Source organism: Adiantum capillus-veneris, chromosome 1, assembly GCF_014529385.1.
Source record: "Adiantum capillus-veneris isolate H3 chromosome 1, ASM1452938v2, whole genome shotgun sequence".
Lineage (NCBI taxonomy): Eukaryota > Viridiplantae > Streptophyta > Polypodiopsida > Polypodiales > Pteridaceae > Adiantum > Adiantum capillus-veneris.
In genome coordinates, this window is record NC_140931.1 from 137,148,525 (window position 1) to 137,163,039 (window position 14,515).

The 14,515-nt window shown below is 43.2% G+C and overlaps 1 protein-coding gene across 4 annotated transcripts in view; it reads right to left on the minus strand.

The window, feature by feature from the left end:
• Positions 1-14,515, minus strand: part of LOC147465639 (ultraviolet-B receptor UVR8-like) — a 71,883-nt gene that overhangs the window by 23,851 nt on the left and 33,517 nt on the right. Inside the window, exon 3 of one of the 4 annotated variants that reach the window (XM_086521113.1) lies at positions 13,484-13,543. The exons of the other annotated variants lie outside the window; for them this stretch is intronic. Coding sequence (XP_086377239.1) covers positions 13,484-13,543 — 60 coding nt within the window. The remainder of the gene's footprint in view (positions 1-13,483; positions 13,544-14,515) is intronic. 4 annotated transcript variants of the gene reach the window in all.

The following is a 14,515-nucleotide window of genomic DNA, read 5'->3' on the forward strand; positions in this document are numbered from 1 at the left end:
CCTTGTAATCCACGCAAAAGAGCATCCTCTTCGGTTTTACTAAACCGATATGGTTGCTTCGAAAAAGGCTGACTGCCAACCACCAACTCAATGGCATGATCTACTCCTCTTGAAGGCGGCAAGCCAGGAGATAGATCATCAAGGAAAACATCCTTGAAATCAGTCATAAATTCTTGGATAAGGTTGGATTCGCCGGAATCCCAAAAAGAACATGAGCATTTTTACAAAATTCACTTACTGAAGTGTACCCAATACGAATGAATCAAACCATGTTGATGGTATACACTGATAAAAGCCACCATCAAAGGACTCTGTATCCTTAAAACATTTCCAGAGCAGTAACGATTGGTATTGCAAAACCATTATTTATAGATTTTTTAGTACAAAGCGAAACGATAACCCATTTCACAAAACAAGACAATGATATACATAGTATATATACAACGTATCTTGTTTATCATAAAACCATGAAATTCCTAAAATATCATCTTCTCTATCCAGACGCATGATGTGGAAATCCAGGTTCTCTTTGTAATGAGCTAGCTCGAGCGTATCCTCGCCACGAGCCATCTTTATGCGATACTCTGGTCACTGTCTCGCCTTTACAGACGCAGTTTCTCCACCAATTTTGCATCCACAAAATTGTGTGAGCTTCCATTATCAAGGAGTATGGACACATCGTTACCATTCATCTCCCCGAGAAAACGGAAAAAATCATGCCTATCAAACACTTTGGTGCTAAAAATACAATTAGAGCATGAACTATGTGCTAAGTGATTGGTTTCAACTTGAATAACATCAGAGTTACCTGAGATCTCGTGAATCTGAACCGAAGAGCGTCACTGCGGTTTCTTTGACTTCTTCTACTCTTTAACTTGGTGGCCCGTCTTGCCACATCCGAAGCAAGCTCTCTTTTTCACTACATCAACAATGACCGCATTTCTTGCTTTCTTTTTCTCTTGAGAAGGTCTCGACGACGATTTGGACCTTTGTTGGAATCGAAGTCGCTTCATTGAAGTGCCTCACCGGATTGGTGATGTGACCTTCTTTTCTTCTCATAATTTGCCCCATTTATCAAATGGAACATCCTGGCCTTTGCCACACCATCCTCGACGTCAGTCGGGGCTTTATCTTTGATCAAGGTCCAACAATAGTCATCATGCAAACTTTAACATGGACAAGCAACATATGCCAACAAAAAAGAACAGACTAAACAACTTTAAGAACTTCAAATAACAATTGAAATGAAAGAGATGCATGATACATGAGACGGGGAGTGGTGGAACTCCGAGAGGGCAATGGCCCCATATGCTGACGCCCCTTTTAGTACTTCTTCATATTGCTTGAACTCAATACAGCGCACGTACTCCATTCTCTGCACCTCCACGCGGAGCGTGCCAAAGAATGAGCCCTTGGCTCATACTTAAAGGCCCTTGGCGTCTCAAAAGCAGTTTACATGAAAAGCTATATGCTCAAAAGCATCTGGTCTAAAGAGTCCCAAAAGCTGTCAGCGCGTTTCGCGGAAATCTGAACTGCCACATCAGCAGCCCGTCAACACGAATTATGGACGTCCGTAAAGTGCCACGCCAACATGCCAACGAGAATTGCGGGGCGTCCGTGCAACTGCCATGTCATCATATTTTTACGCTAGTCTTTTTGTGGGTTTTGCTTCTAGTTCCTTGGGCCCCCATCAGACGAGGTCCCATAAGTTAGTCAGAACTTCTCTTTAAAAATAGGCCACTCGACAAAACTAAGTCGGTGAAAACTTCTTCTACTACTTCTTCTTCTTCTTCTGCTTTTAGGGTTTAGGTCCCTCAGGGATCTACAGCTTGGCTCCGTTCTTCAGTGGCTTGACATGTCAGCGGTTTGTGACATCCCCCCTTCTTGAAAAAAGAAATCGTCCACGATTACAGCATATCTGCAAAACAACTGAAGTTAGCTCAAAAATTTCCGTTCCTTCTGCAAGGTTTCTCTGTGTGTTAAAGTTTAAAGTAAAGTTTCGGGTGAAAGCCAAAGTCTACCGCTGTACGCGCCAGTTTCAGCAATGATTCCCCCTTGGGATAAAACAAGCCAAGATGCAAAGTGCCACTCAAGCAATGAAAAATCCTCTTGACAGTATGCCAATTCTTAGACTGGCTATGCATAAATTTGTTGACCTGTGAGACTGCAAACTGAATATCTCGCCTCGTGTTGCAGACATAAATAAGGCAGCCAACAATAGTTTGCTAAAGAGTGACATCGGCAAGATCACCAACATCATGAAGACTCAATTTCAAACCCGTTTCCATGGGAGTGGCAATAGGTTAGCAATCCTCAAGTCCAAACTTACATAGCAATGTCTCCATGTAACTTGTTTGACACAAGGCAATACCACCATCACACTGCATAAACTGAATGTCCAAGTAATAATGCAGCAGCCCCAAATCTTTCATCTTGAAAGTAGCATTCAAATCAACCTTAAATTCAGCAATATGTCTCTCATTTGGTCCAGTGATCAACAAATCATCCACATAGAGAACCACAACGAGAAGTACATCACCCTAATGCTTTACATACAATGTGCTTTTTGTTGGACTGTCACAAAAGCCTCGTTTGACCAAATGAGTGTCAGCCTTCTCATACCAAGCACGAGGAGATTGCTTCAACCCATACAAAACTTTCTTACATTTGGACACTTTATCTTTCAACCATTTAATGACAAAACCGGGAGGTTGCATTACATAAACTTCCTCAAATATGTCACCAGAAAGCAGTAACAATGTCTGACTGATGTACATCCCAACCAAAATGAGCTGCCAATGCACATAGAAAACACACACAGTAGTTATACGACAAGTGGGAGCAAAAGTCTCTTCATAATCTATGCCTTTTTGCTGTGCATAACCCTTTGCAACAAGTCAAGCCTTATAGCGATCAATCTCACCATCCGGCTTGGGTTTCAACTTGTAGACCCACTTCGTACCAATGGCCTTTTTACCAGGAGACAAATCACATAAAGTCCATGTGTCATTTTCTATAAGTGCATCATATTCTGATTGCATGGCAATCATCCAATTTTCTGAATTCTGTGCTTCATCAAAAGACAAAGGTTCCTCAACATCACATAAACTAGACACAGCCGAAGCATAACAATCCGATGCATACGATGCATGACGAGAACCTGAACGAGTACAACTAGACAAAGGTGCATCCAATTTACTGTCACGCAAAGTATGCACCAGCCATTTAGGCATACCTCTAGCCTGCTCATTCTCAGCCCTTTCCTCATCAAGTAGATCATGTACATCTGCATCAGTAATAGGCTGATTTGTATTTTTAGAAACCTCCATAGGTTGTACATTTGCCTCATTGGAATTTACATTTGAACTTCCACCACTGAAAAGAGGCAACATAGCATCATAATTGTGAGCTTACATTACTGTCTCTAGTACATGACAGCAAGGGCTAAACAGAATCTTCCACAAACACAACATCCCGTGAAACGAAGATACGCTTTATTTGCGGATGATACAACCTGTAACCTTTGCTTTCAGCACTATAACCAACAAAAATACATTTAACAGCCTTATCATCCAATTTTTTGCGTTGTGTTTGTGGCATCAAAGCATATACCAAACAATCAAAAACACGCATGTGCTCAATAGAAGGCTTTCTATCATGCCATGCTTCATATGGAGTCATAGACTGCAAGCTTTTGTAGGACACCTCTTAAGTACATAAGTGGCACACATAATAAGCTCAAGTCAAAACGAATGTGATAAAGCTTGACTTTTGACCATACCTCTTGCCATTTCCGTAAGAGACCTGTTTTTCTCAGTAACACCATTTTGTTGAGGTGTATACAGAACTGTACATTGGTGTTCTATTCCATGATTAGCCAGAAATGCATTAAATTCATGAGACATATACTACCCCCCTCGATCGGAACGGAGGGTGCCCATAGTACATTTCGAGACATTTTCAGCCATAGCCAAAAATTGCTTGAAGCACAAAAACACTTCGGACTTCGCCTTAAGCAGATACACCCATGCATGTCTGGAGTAATCATCAATGATAGTCATGAAGTAAAGGTAATTGCCCAAGGATGGAATTTGCATGGGCCCACAAACATCACTATGCACAAGCTGCAACCTGCACGTGGCCCTAATTGAACCATCCTTTGGAAACTTCGAACGCTGCATCTTACCCAAAATACAGCCTTCACAAACATGTTTGACAAGTGCTTCAAGAGGCGGCAAAGACGTATATCAGATTTCTGCAAACGCAGCAAACTGGTAAAATTCAGATACCTAAAACGTGCATGCCAAAGTCTTGCATCTAAAATAGCCTTAGAATGCACAACTGCATTTGCAAAATTCTGCCCACACTTGTCGTACAAAGTGTGCTTATACAGCCCACGGCATAAAATGAAACCGGCCCATAGGGCGGTGGACGTTAGCTTTCACCCGATTCTTCAACACTTGACTTTACGACACAAAGCAATGACTTAAAAGGAACCTGCAATTCGGACTGAATTACACTTCAAGACAAATAGCACGGCCAGGAAGCTAGAATGCTTCCAAGTAGACAGCGACACCTGTAGGCCCCAAAAATTGGCACCCCTTTCGGTATTTCTTTATTCTTTAACAGAGGGAATAAAATCTGTGGTTCCCTACAAGCTGCCCCGCACAATCTGGGCTGAATATCATCTGTTCTGGCCCGATTTTTGGCAGCATAACTATACTAGGACCCTTCACAGTCAGTATCCCCGCGCAGTAGATGACTTTCCCGACACATACGGACACTTTGCAAAACCTGGCAAGAATCTGCAGCACGCTGAATTCTCTGTTTTCTGCTCCGAAAATGCACCAGATCACCTCTACAGCGGTCCCCTTGCGTCCCCGAACCTCCTGGGGATATTAGGGACCGTTTAGGGCCGAAACCCTAAACCTGCAAAAATACACAGCAGGCTGTAATTCCCTGTTTCGGGCTCCGTTTCACGTGCCGGTCGCATCCGTAGCAAGTCCTCGAGCTCCCGCACCTGTAGGGCTACTTGCCCTTTGAATCGGACAAGATTTGCACATGAAACCTCTCCGAATTCACTTGTACCTGCGGGGGATTAGCCGCTAGTTAATCCAGTACCTGTGCAAGAGGCTCTTGCCTCGACAGTCGCGCATGAACCCACATAACTGTACATTGGTCAAATGAAAAGCCGAGTAGAGGGGCACCGCACTGTACATAAGAGGGAAAGGAAGCACTCCATAGCTCTTGCAACTTGTTGCAATCCGCCTACAGCTGAAAATGGCGCCCCCTTCCTCTTGTAAACTCGCCTCAAAGTGGCAGAAGTGCTCACAGAGTGACATCTCGCCCAGTTTCCGACTTTGGCCAACTTGGCTAAAAATATCTCAACTGGCGCGTCAGTTGACTTGGCAGCAGGCAATAAAATGTTCCCCTTGTCATTCTAGAGCTAATGACGCGAACACATTTCACGGCCCAAAATAGCAGTTCCCTAAATTTTAGGAGATGCTTCCACGGCACTCACATTGGTCATCTGACCATCAATCACCACTGGAACCACATCAAAAAGTGCAATGTCGGCCAGCTATCAAGTGATTTACACTTGTAGCCCCACAGTGGCTAACCTTAGTCCATTTGCCCAACTTAAGTGCTCACTGGCCATCCGGCCTAGACTCTCACTGTCCGCCTCACACCATGCAACTCGAGCATTGGCATTTCCAGAGGGGTGCTTTAAAACAAGTCAAATAAAATTCCCCCAAAAAGACATCAACAAGTAAAGTTGCCACAGACTCGTGACATAAAATGCCAGATGCAACAATTTTATCACCAAAACTGAGATCATGTATTGTACATCTGTCATCCACAAATTTGACTACAAGACCAAGTCTATCAAGTGTAGATACAGACAAAACATTCTTCTTGATCCGAGGTACATACAATGCATCAACAAGTGTGAAAGAATTGCCATTTGTAGTAGTAAGCACAATCTTTCCAACTCCCTGAACCGTATAAGAGGCATTGTTGGCACAAGTGACTGAATTCCCATGAGGGATAAACTTGAGAGAGGTTAACAATCCACGATGTGAGGTAAGATGCTTTGTAGCACCATTGTCGAAATACCACACATGTGAATCTACAGCAACTGACATGCATACATCATGAACTGAAGGATCATAACTGCACTCTGCACTAAAAGCCTATTTCGCATCAACATCAGCATCACTGTCTCCTTTCACAGAAGACTCACCAATAGCTGCATTTGTAGTGGAACCAGCCTCTTTCTTCTTAGCCTCTTTGGTCTTCAACTTAGGACACTGCTTGATCAAGTGATCATTGCTTTACAATAATGGCAACGCATCTTCTTTTTTCCCTTTTCATCAGAATTCCCAGACGAATTGCTACCAGCAGAAGCATTAGGAACATGTGATTTACCACTCGTAGAAGAACCATGAGAAGTGGCTACATTGCCGGTACCACCTTTTCTTTGGGCAGCAATAAAAGTCTGTTCAATTGCACGCTGTCTAATCCTGTTTTTTCAGAAAAGTGACTCTTGCAACAACAATGTGCATAATGCATCAAACTTGACAACTTCTAGATTTCCTTGGGTCAAAAGTCTCCAAGTACTAGCAAAAGTCTGGTAAGAATTTGGCAAAGCATCAAGAACATTCTACAAAAGGGAACTGTCAGAAATGACTTCGCCTGCAGAAATAAATTGCTCATGATATCCTTGACACCAGTAAGGAAAGTGTCCATATCATCTTCCTCATGCATAATCTTCGACTCCAGCTCTTTGCACAGCAATGCAATTTTTGCCTCATTGCGATTTGCATAAAGACCAGCCAGAATATCCCAAACCTGTTTTGCAAATTTCGTTGAACGAACGTAAGGAGTAATACTGCGCTTCAAAGACAACGCAATCAATGAATGAGCTTGTGCATCTTTTACATCCCAACGAGCTTGCTCAGCCGTAGGCAAAACAACTCAGGCGGCAGCAATCCTGCCACCAAAACGTGCAACATCCTCAACATCACCTACATCCTCAGAACCAAGAAGTACATCAATGCCCTACACAATATTCCAAACACTCTTTGACACAAGGACATGTTTCATAATATAAGCCGACATAGGGTAATTGTCCCCCATCCTATCTATCCTCAACAACAAACATCTTAAACACATCTGTGTTGTTATCAGCCATGGCAAATGTTGCACCTGATGTGAAAACTGCTCGAAAAGAGGAGACATGGAGCGGGAACAACACACGCTCTATAGCACAAACCATAGAAGACTGTAAGGGACCTGTTATGCAGAAAATGACAATGAAAAAAATTCTGCACAAAAGCATGAAATTACCTGCACAATACTGCCTGTAGTGGAAACAGAGGCTGAAATGAGCCCGAATCAAAAATCTGAGCTCATAGAAATCGGAGAAAGTGAGCAGGTGTGTGTTGGAGCTGGTGGCGACTAAGCCCAGGAGGATGTAACCTGCACTGATACTAATTGTTGGAGTTAGGGTTGCAGAAAAACACAGCTCGGAGAAGACGAAGGAAGCTCAAGGTACACAACAAAGAGTGTATTACTTAGTGTGCAATGGAAAGATGGATAGCCCTAGAGTAATGGGCGTATATACAATGCACGGGGGAAAATAGTGAGAGAAAAAAATGCCTCGACGGTCCTAAGTGTGTTCATACACATCACTACCCATGTATACGGTAACATGTTTGACTCTCGTTTTAATACTGGTTTCAATGATTGGTGATTTTACTCCCGGGTGGAGTAGTGAGAAATGTTGTTTTGGTATTGTCTGAACCTCAGAACGACGTAGACGGGATGTCTGGGGAGCATTTCGTTCCAAGCGATGCAGGCTGCGGTCTAGGGAGCGTTTGGTTGTACCAGTCCTCTGAACTCATGGCCCGGACCTTTTCAGGTTATTTGCGGGGGAGTGACGAGGTAGTCGTTGAGTAGCTTCATACCGCAGACCGTCTGTCTCAGGGGAGTGCTCAGCGGCGCTGTTCGTTGTTTCTTGTAAGAGTTCCGATCTGGAATGAGACTCCTTATTGGATGAGATACTTCTGGGAAACCAACGACACACGATATCAAGAGTTTCGATCTAGAATGAGACTCCTTTTTGGATGAGATTCTTTTGAGAAGCCAACAACCAAGGAAATTAAGAGCTCCGATTTGGAATGAGAAAACCGATTGTCCCTCGGAATGTCCCTCGGAAATTTTTTGAGCTAACTTGAGTTGTTTGTAGATATGATGTGATCGTGGACGATTACTTTCTTTCAAGAAGGGGGGATGTCACAAATTGCTAACGTGTCAAGCCACTGAAGAACGGAGACAACCTGCAGATCCTGGCCGAGGGGCCTGAACCCTAAGAAGCAGAAGCGACAACAGAAGAAGAAACGGAAGAAGTTCCCACCAACTTATGAGGACCCGTCCGATGGGACTCAAGTGACATAAAGGCATTAAAATAAAGCAAGCCCACACACACTCAAGCGGAGAAGATGACGTGGCAGTTGTACGGATTCCCAAAATTCACGTTGACATGGTGATGTGGCAGTTGTATTGATTTCCGCAATTCGCTTTGACATGATGATGTGGCATTGTACGGATTTCCGCAAAACGCACTGGCAGCTTTTGGACGCTAGTGCTTTTGGGGCCATATGATTTTGAGTTTGGAGCTTTCCTTGTAAACTGCTTTTCAAGGCCAAGGGCCTTTAAATATGTGTAGAGGGCTCATTCTGTGATACTCTTCTAGGTGAAGGTGCAAAGTGTGAGTACCGACATTGTACCGAGTTCAAGTAATATAAATAAATACCGAAAGGGGCGCCAAGGTTTGGGGCCAGTGCTCTCTTGGGGTGAAACTCCGCCATTCCCCGTCTCGTGTCGTGTATCTCTTTCTGTTCAGTTGTTATTTGAAGTGCTTGAAGTTGTTAAGTCTGTTCTTTCTTTTCTATTGGCACGTGGTGCCCTCCCCTTGACATTTCAAGCCACCGTTTTTCTCAAAAGCAGTGCTATGCAGTGGTGGAAGTCTATAGCTACCAAGCCGCACACTCCAAGGACTTGGCAAGCTTTCAAGAAAATTTTTGCCCGAAGTTATCTCCCCTCTGACATCTTCCTTCAAAGTACAGCTTCTTGCAGAGTGGGGTATCCTGAACGCTTGCCACAAAAACCCCAGCAGATTAACTTGAAATTTTTTGACATCTCTTAGTAGAGGTCTCTTCTCGAACCGATAACCTTGGAGGATTAATGTGATTGCTATATCTTGGGACTATCTTCATTGCTACAAGAACATTGTCTACCTAAAAGCTTATGGACCATGTTGCGGTCGGTTACAACCTTATAAAAGAAAGCTAACCCTAATTTTTGTGCAGGTTCGAGGATGGAAAGCCAGTCGTCTTTTTGAGCTCGACTGATATCGAGAATTCTTTTTGAGTTTTATTTAACAGTTTTTTGAATTTTGTTTGAGAACTTGTTTGGTGATTCTGTTTGAAATTTGTTTGAAATGAATAATATCTGTTTAAAACCTGTCTTGGTGCCGATTTTAATTATTTAGACTCGGGTTTTAATACTAGTTTCAATGATTGGTGATTTACTCCCAGGTGGAGTATTGTTATTTGAGAATGCTTGCACATACAAATGGCCCTGACCCTTGTGGTTATTTACGTGGGGAGTATCAAGAAGTCTGAGTAGTGGTTACTCTCAACACCTCTAAACGATGCAGGTTGGGGCGTTTGGTTTTAGAAGGCTTCTATATCTCTTGGCTCGGACAATTAAACTTGCAAATTATGAAGAAGGAATTTTTGACATGTGTCAAACTCGCAGGCAACAAGCAATGCATGCAGGCGAGGAGTGCAATAGGCACAGAGTTGAGTAGTGATGACGAGCTGTGTGTAGGACCATAGCCTGCCAAATGGGATCGCCAGCAGCTGTCTAAGGGAAGTGATGACGAGTCTCGCACGCAGTGAGGGCTTGCGTATTCGAGAGCATCGCAATGTCTCCAATCAACTAGCAGGTAATCAACTAGCTTGAGAACAATGCTCGATGCTCAGATAGAGAGCGGCCAGGAGTAGAGAACCTTTTACTTCAAGGAAAATCACAAATGGTCGAGGCAAGCCTTGCAGCCTTGGGCTTCGCGACTTGCGAGTTGTGCCCTCTTCAAGTTCTTAATGAGATTTGTCGACGGTTGTGCAAGCGGTGTGGCTAATAGCACCAAGAACAATAACACTTGTGGGAGATGATGTGTGGAGCTGATTAGGCAGCACGATCTGCAAGACTCGAGAGCCCTAGGTGGATGTCGCCAGTAGGTGAAGACGACAGCAGCTAGTATGCAATGAACCGAGGCACTGATTGTGGAGGCCAATGGACAACAGCCAGTTCTTGAGGTTTGTTGGCAGCATGTATTGGTGAGGGCCAGCAGATTTGGTAGCGCAGCACCACTTGGGGACGACGGTGCTAGAGCCTTGATCCGAGGCGATCAAGATAATGCAGGTGCTAACTGAGCCTTCAGATTTGTGAGCAGGTGTGCACACAATGGTGTCCGAGCACTGAGCAGGTGAGACTGGGGAAGTAATTGGAGGACGCTGCCGGCGAAGTGGCTTGAGGATGATGCCGGCCCTTTGAAGGGTAGCCACATGAGTTGGGGTCGATGGTTAGCTCTATTGCAAGGATAATGCTTGAAGATACACACACACACACACACAAGAAAAAAGACTTTATTAAATAAAAAGACAAAACCAAGACACTTTGCTGTAAATCTCACTTTTCTATGCCACTTATCATGCGTACAATGAGATACCTAAAAAAGAAGACAAGAAAGATATTTACAACAAAAAAAAAAAAAAATGTTTTTATTAATCAAAAGAAAGCTAATAATAGATAAGTAAACCTTACATTGCGCTCTGATACCACTTGTAAGGCTTGGTTATGGCGGGTAGTAATTAGTTGCATTCATATTTAAGTTAATGCGCTAATTAAAAATAACGTAAACAATTCAAGTGCAAGATAATACAAAATTAGTAGATTGATAAGATCATTATTTGTACAATGCTTCTCTATTTATAGATGGAGTAATACATGCAAGCAGTGGTGGTGGTGGAAGATGCTAACGCATCCACATAGGTAGCTAGGTGTAATGTGCATAAGGAGCTTTAGGACAAGTGTCTGCTCCATGTGGCATACTAGGTGGGCAATTTCCACTAAAATGTGAGAGTAGCACCATAAGGGGTTGTTCACATAGGCATAGGATGGAAGTAGGTTTAAAGGTGCTACTCACACACGATTTAGTGGAAAACGTGCCACATAGAGCAGACACTTGTCCTAAAGCTCCTCATGCACATTAAACATAGCTACCTATGTGGATGCATTAGCATTAGCCACCTCCACTACTTACATACATTACTCCATCTATAAATAAAGAAGCATTGTACAAATAATTATCCCATCTATCAACCTACTTATTTTGTGTTATTTTGTACTTTGCTTGCTTACGTCATTTTAATTAGCTTGTTTAATTTAATGTATTAATTATGAATGCTACCAATCATTATCTGCCATAGTTACTAGCCTTACAAGCTATCCTGAGAGAGGGCAACACACATAGACAGAGACAAAAATACAACAAATCTTCACGAATGAGATAGTTGTTGGGCCCTTGGGAAGCAAAAGCCTGCAACCATCGCTTACCAACTCAATATCTGCATACTGTTTCTTCATGCTGTCGAAAGAGACACCCTGAATAGAAACTTTGCATCTTGACTCGAGAGCCAGGCTCTGTCCTTTGCGACTTAACGCATCTGCAACAGGGTTAGCTTTACCAGGCACATACTTAATCGTACCACCAAATTGCTCAAAAAATTGTGACCATTGTGCTTGACGATCACTCCAATGTGCACCAAACATAGACTGGAGCCACTTGAGGGCTTGATGATCTGTGCAAGCAGTGAACTCTCTACCATACAGAAGATGCTTCCAATGCTTGAGAGAGTAAATAACAGACAGAAGTTCTTTGATATAAACTGAATAATCCTTTTCAACACTATTTAACTTCCAAGTGAGAAATGCAATTGGACGGCCATGCTGCTGAAGCACAGCACCTATGGCAACATTGCTCGCATCCGTACATACCTCAAAGGGGTAGTCCCAAGAGGCAAGGATGAGACACAGCGGTTCTGTCACCGCAACCTTGAGAGCCGAAAAAGCCTCAACGACTGCTTCGGGTAAAACCACGCGTTGTCGGCGAGTTTTCACCCCTTTCAAAACATCTGTCATGGATGCAGCAATGCGTGCAAAATTCTCTATGTGCGAACTATATGCTTGACATAAACCAAGAAAAGAACGCACATCATATGCAGTTTTGGGCAAATCTCAATTACGAACCTGTTGTACCTTTACAGGATCTAGCTTGACACCTTCTGCAAAAATGATATAACCCAGATAAGTAACTTCAATGAGAAAAAACTCAGACTTCTTAGCTGTAATGTACAGCTGACACTTATCAAAACAGGCTAAAACTTTTTCAACATCCTTTTCATGTCGTTCCCACGATGCAGAGAAAATAAGAATATCATCAAGAAAGATAAACACACACACGTCAATCATATCGCCACAACGGCCTACCATGAGACGGTTGAATGTACCTACAACACCTGTCGATCCAAAAGGCATAACCACATACTCTCATTGCCCTCGCTCTGTGTGAAAGACGGTCTTGTAGATATTGCCTTTGAATGCCCTTACCTGATGATATCCACTTTTGAGATCAACCTTGCTGAAAACCTTTGCCCCATTGAGCCTATCGAGGATATACTCAATGCGAGGCATCAGAAACTTGTTCTTGATGGTCATCTTGTTCAAAGCCCTATAATCAACACACAAACGAGACAAACGATCCTTCTTGCGGACAAATAAAATAGGAGCAGCAAAAGAACTTTCACTAGGGCGTATGAATCCTCTGGCCACCAACTCCGTGAGTTGCCGCTCTAACTCTTCTTCTTGGGTCTTGTTCAAACAATAGAGAGCCTTACTGACTGGCTGTGCCCCCTCCGTAAGTTCGATGCGATGGTCCTCCGGCCGCTCGGGAGGGAGACAAGGTGGAAGATCATCCTGCAAAAAGAGGTGCTCATGCTTGGTAAACGAACCTGAATACCTGTCTGGAGCCTTGAGGCTCTAAGTGACTGGAGAGGCATAAATAAATGCCGCTTGTGCTCCTCGTCGTAATTCACGCTTTGCCTGCACATGAGAAATGAGAGGTAAAGAATGAAGACCCTCCTCACCACGAATGATCATGGGAGAGCCACTTTTGGCATTTAGAGTGAGCGTATTGTCTACCAATCAATGAGAGGGTTATGTTCACGAAACCATCGAATGTCCAAAATCATATCCCATCCTGAGAGAGGAGACACAATAAATTTTCTACCGAAAGAAGATTGTTGAACATTGAATAACACATCAAGGCACTCTTGTGTAATGAGAGAATCCATACCGGGAGCGAAGCCCGACACCTCGAGAGGAGTTATCTGGCTAACCTCCAAGCAGGCTCTTTCTGCAAGAGAGTCACCAATCACATCATGAATACTGTCAGAATCAAACAATATGACAAAAACACCGACCCTTCACATGACCATAACATTTAAAGAGAGACTCATCAATGTGTGTGACAGAGACATGTGGAGAATCAGATTGATTCACTAAAGTGCTTGTGGTATTTGTGGGTGCTTTGAGTTATGTATCCTCCTATAATTCCTTGTGCAACTTTTTCATCTGGGGTTAGCTTAGGTTTAGTAAGTGTTTTAGCTTTACCCTGAGATTCATTTTGAGAGTTCTTTTCCGAAGGATTAGAGAAAGATGGGCTAGAAGAGTTAGCATTCTTACCGTTCTGTGGGTTCTGAGAAGTCTGAGAGGTATTGTGAGAAGACTTGTTCAAAAGACTTTCCTTTGTTGTGCTTCATCTCTTGCGTGAGAGTAATCGCTACCGCCTTGTTGAGATCTATGGGGTCAAGGACATTGAACTTGATATACTCGTCCAACCCGAAAATAAAGGCTCTTTACACTTCGCATCCGATTTGCGTAATTGGATACCGAGCTGCAAAACACGGTTAGAAAAAACATGACTGGCATACCGTTTTGCTTGAGATTGCACCAATCTTCTTTCAACCGCGCTAAGTACTGAGGTGGCATAAACCGCGCCTTGAGCTTGTCTTGAAAGTCGGCACAACTGAAAGAGAGGGACACGCCTTCCTCAGCTTTCTCTAGGTGCGCGGCCAACTGTGCCTCTTGCAAGTTGCCACGCTTGATACCAATTAATGGCATCACCGGTAAGATTCATGGCTACCGTCAAAACTTTACTATTCCATGTTTTCTTAGTTGTCGCAAAGTAAGCATTAAATTGATGCAACCAAGAATGAATAACATTAGCATCCATCTTACTGTTCACTGTAGGACCAACTCTTACATGCCTTGGTCTCTTTGCACCTCACATTCTAATTCCATAGCCGCTCGCTTTTCTTCGGCCACT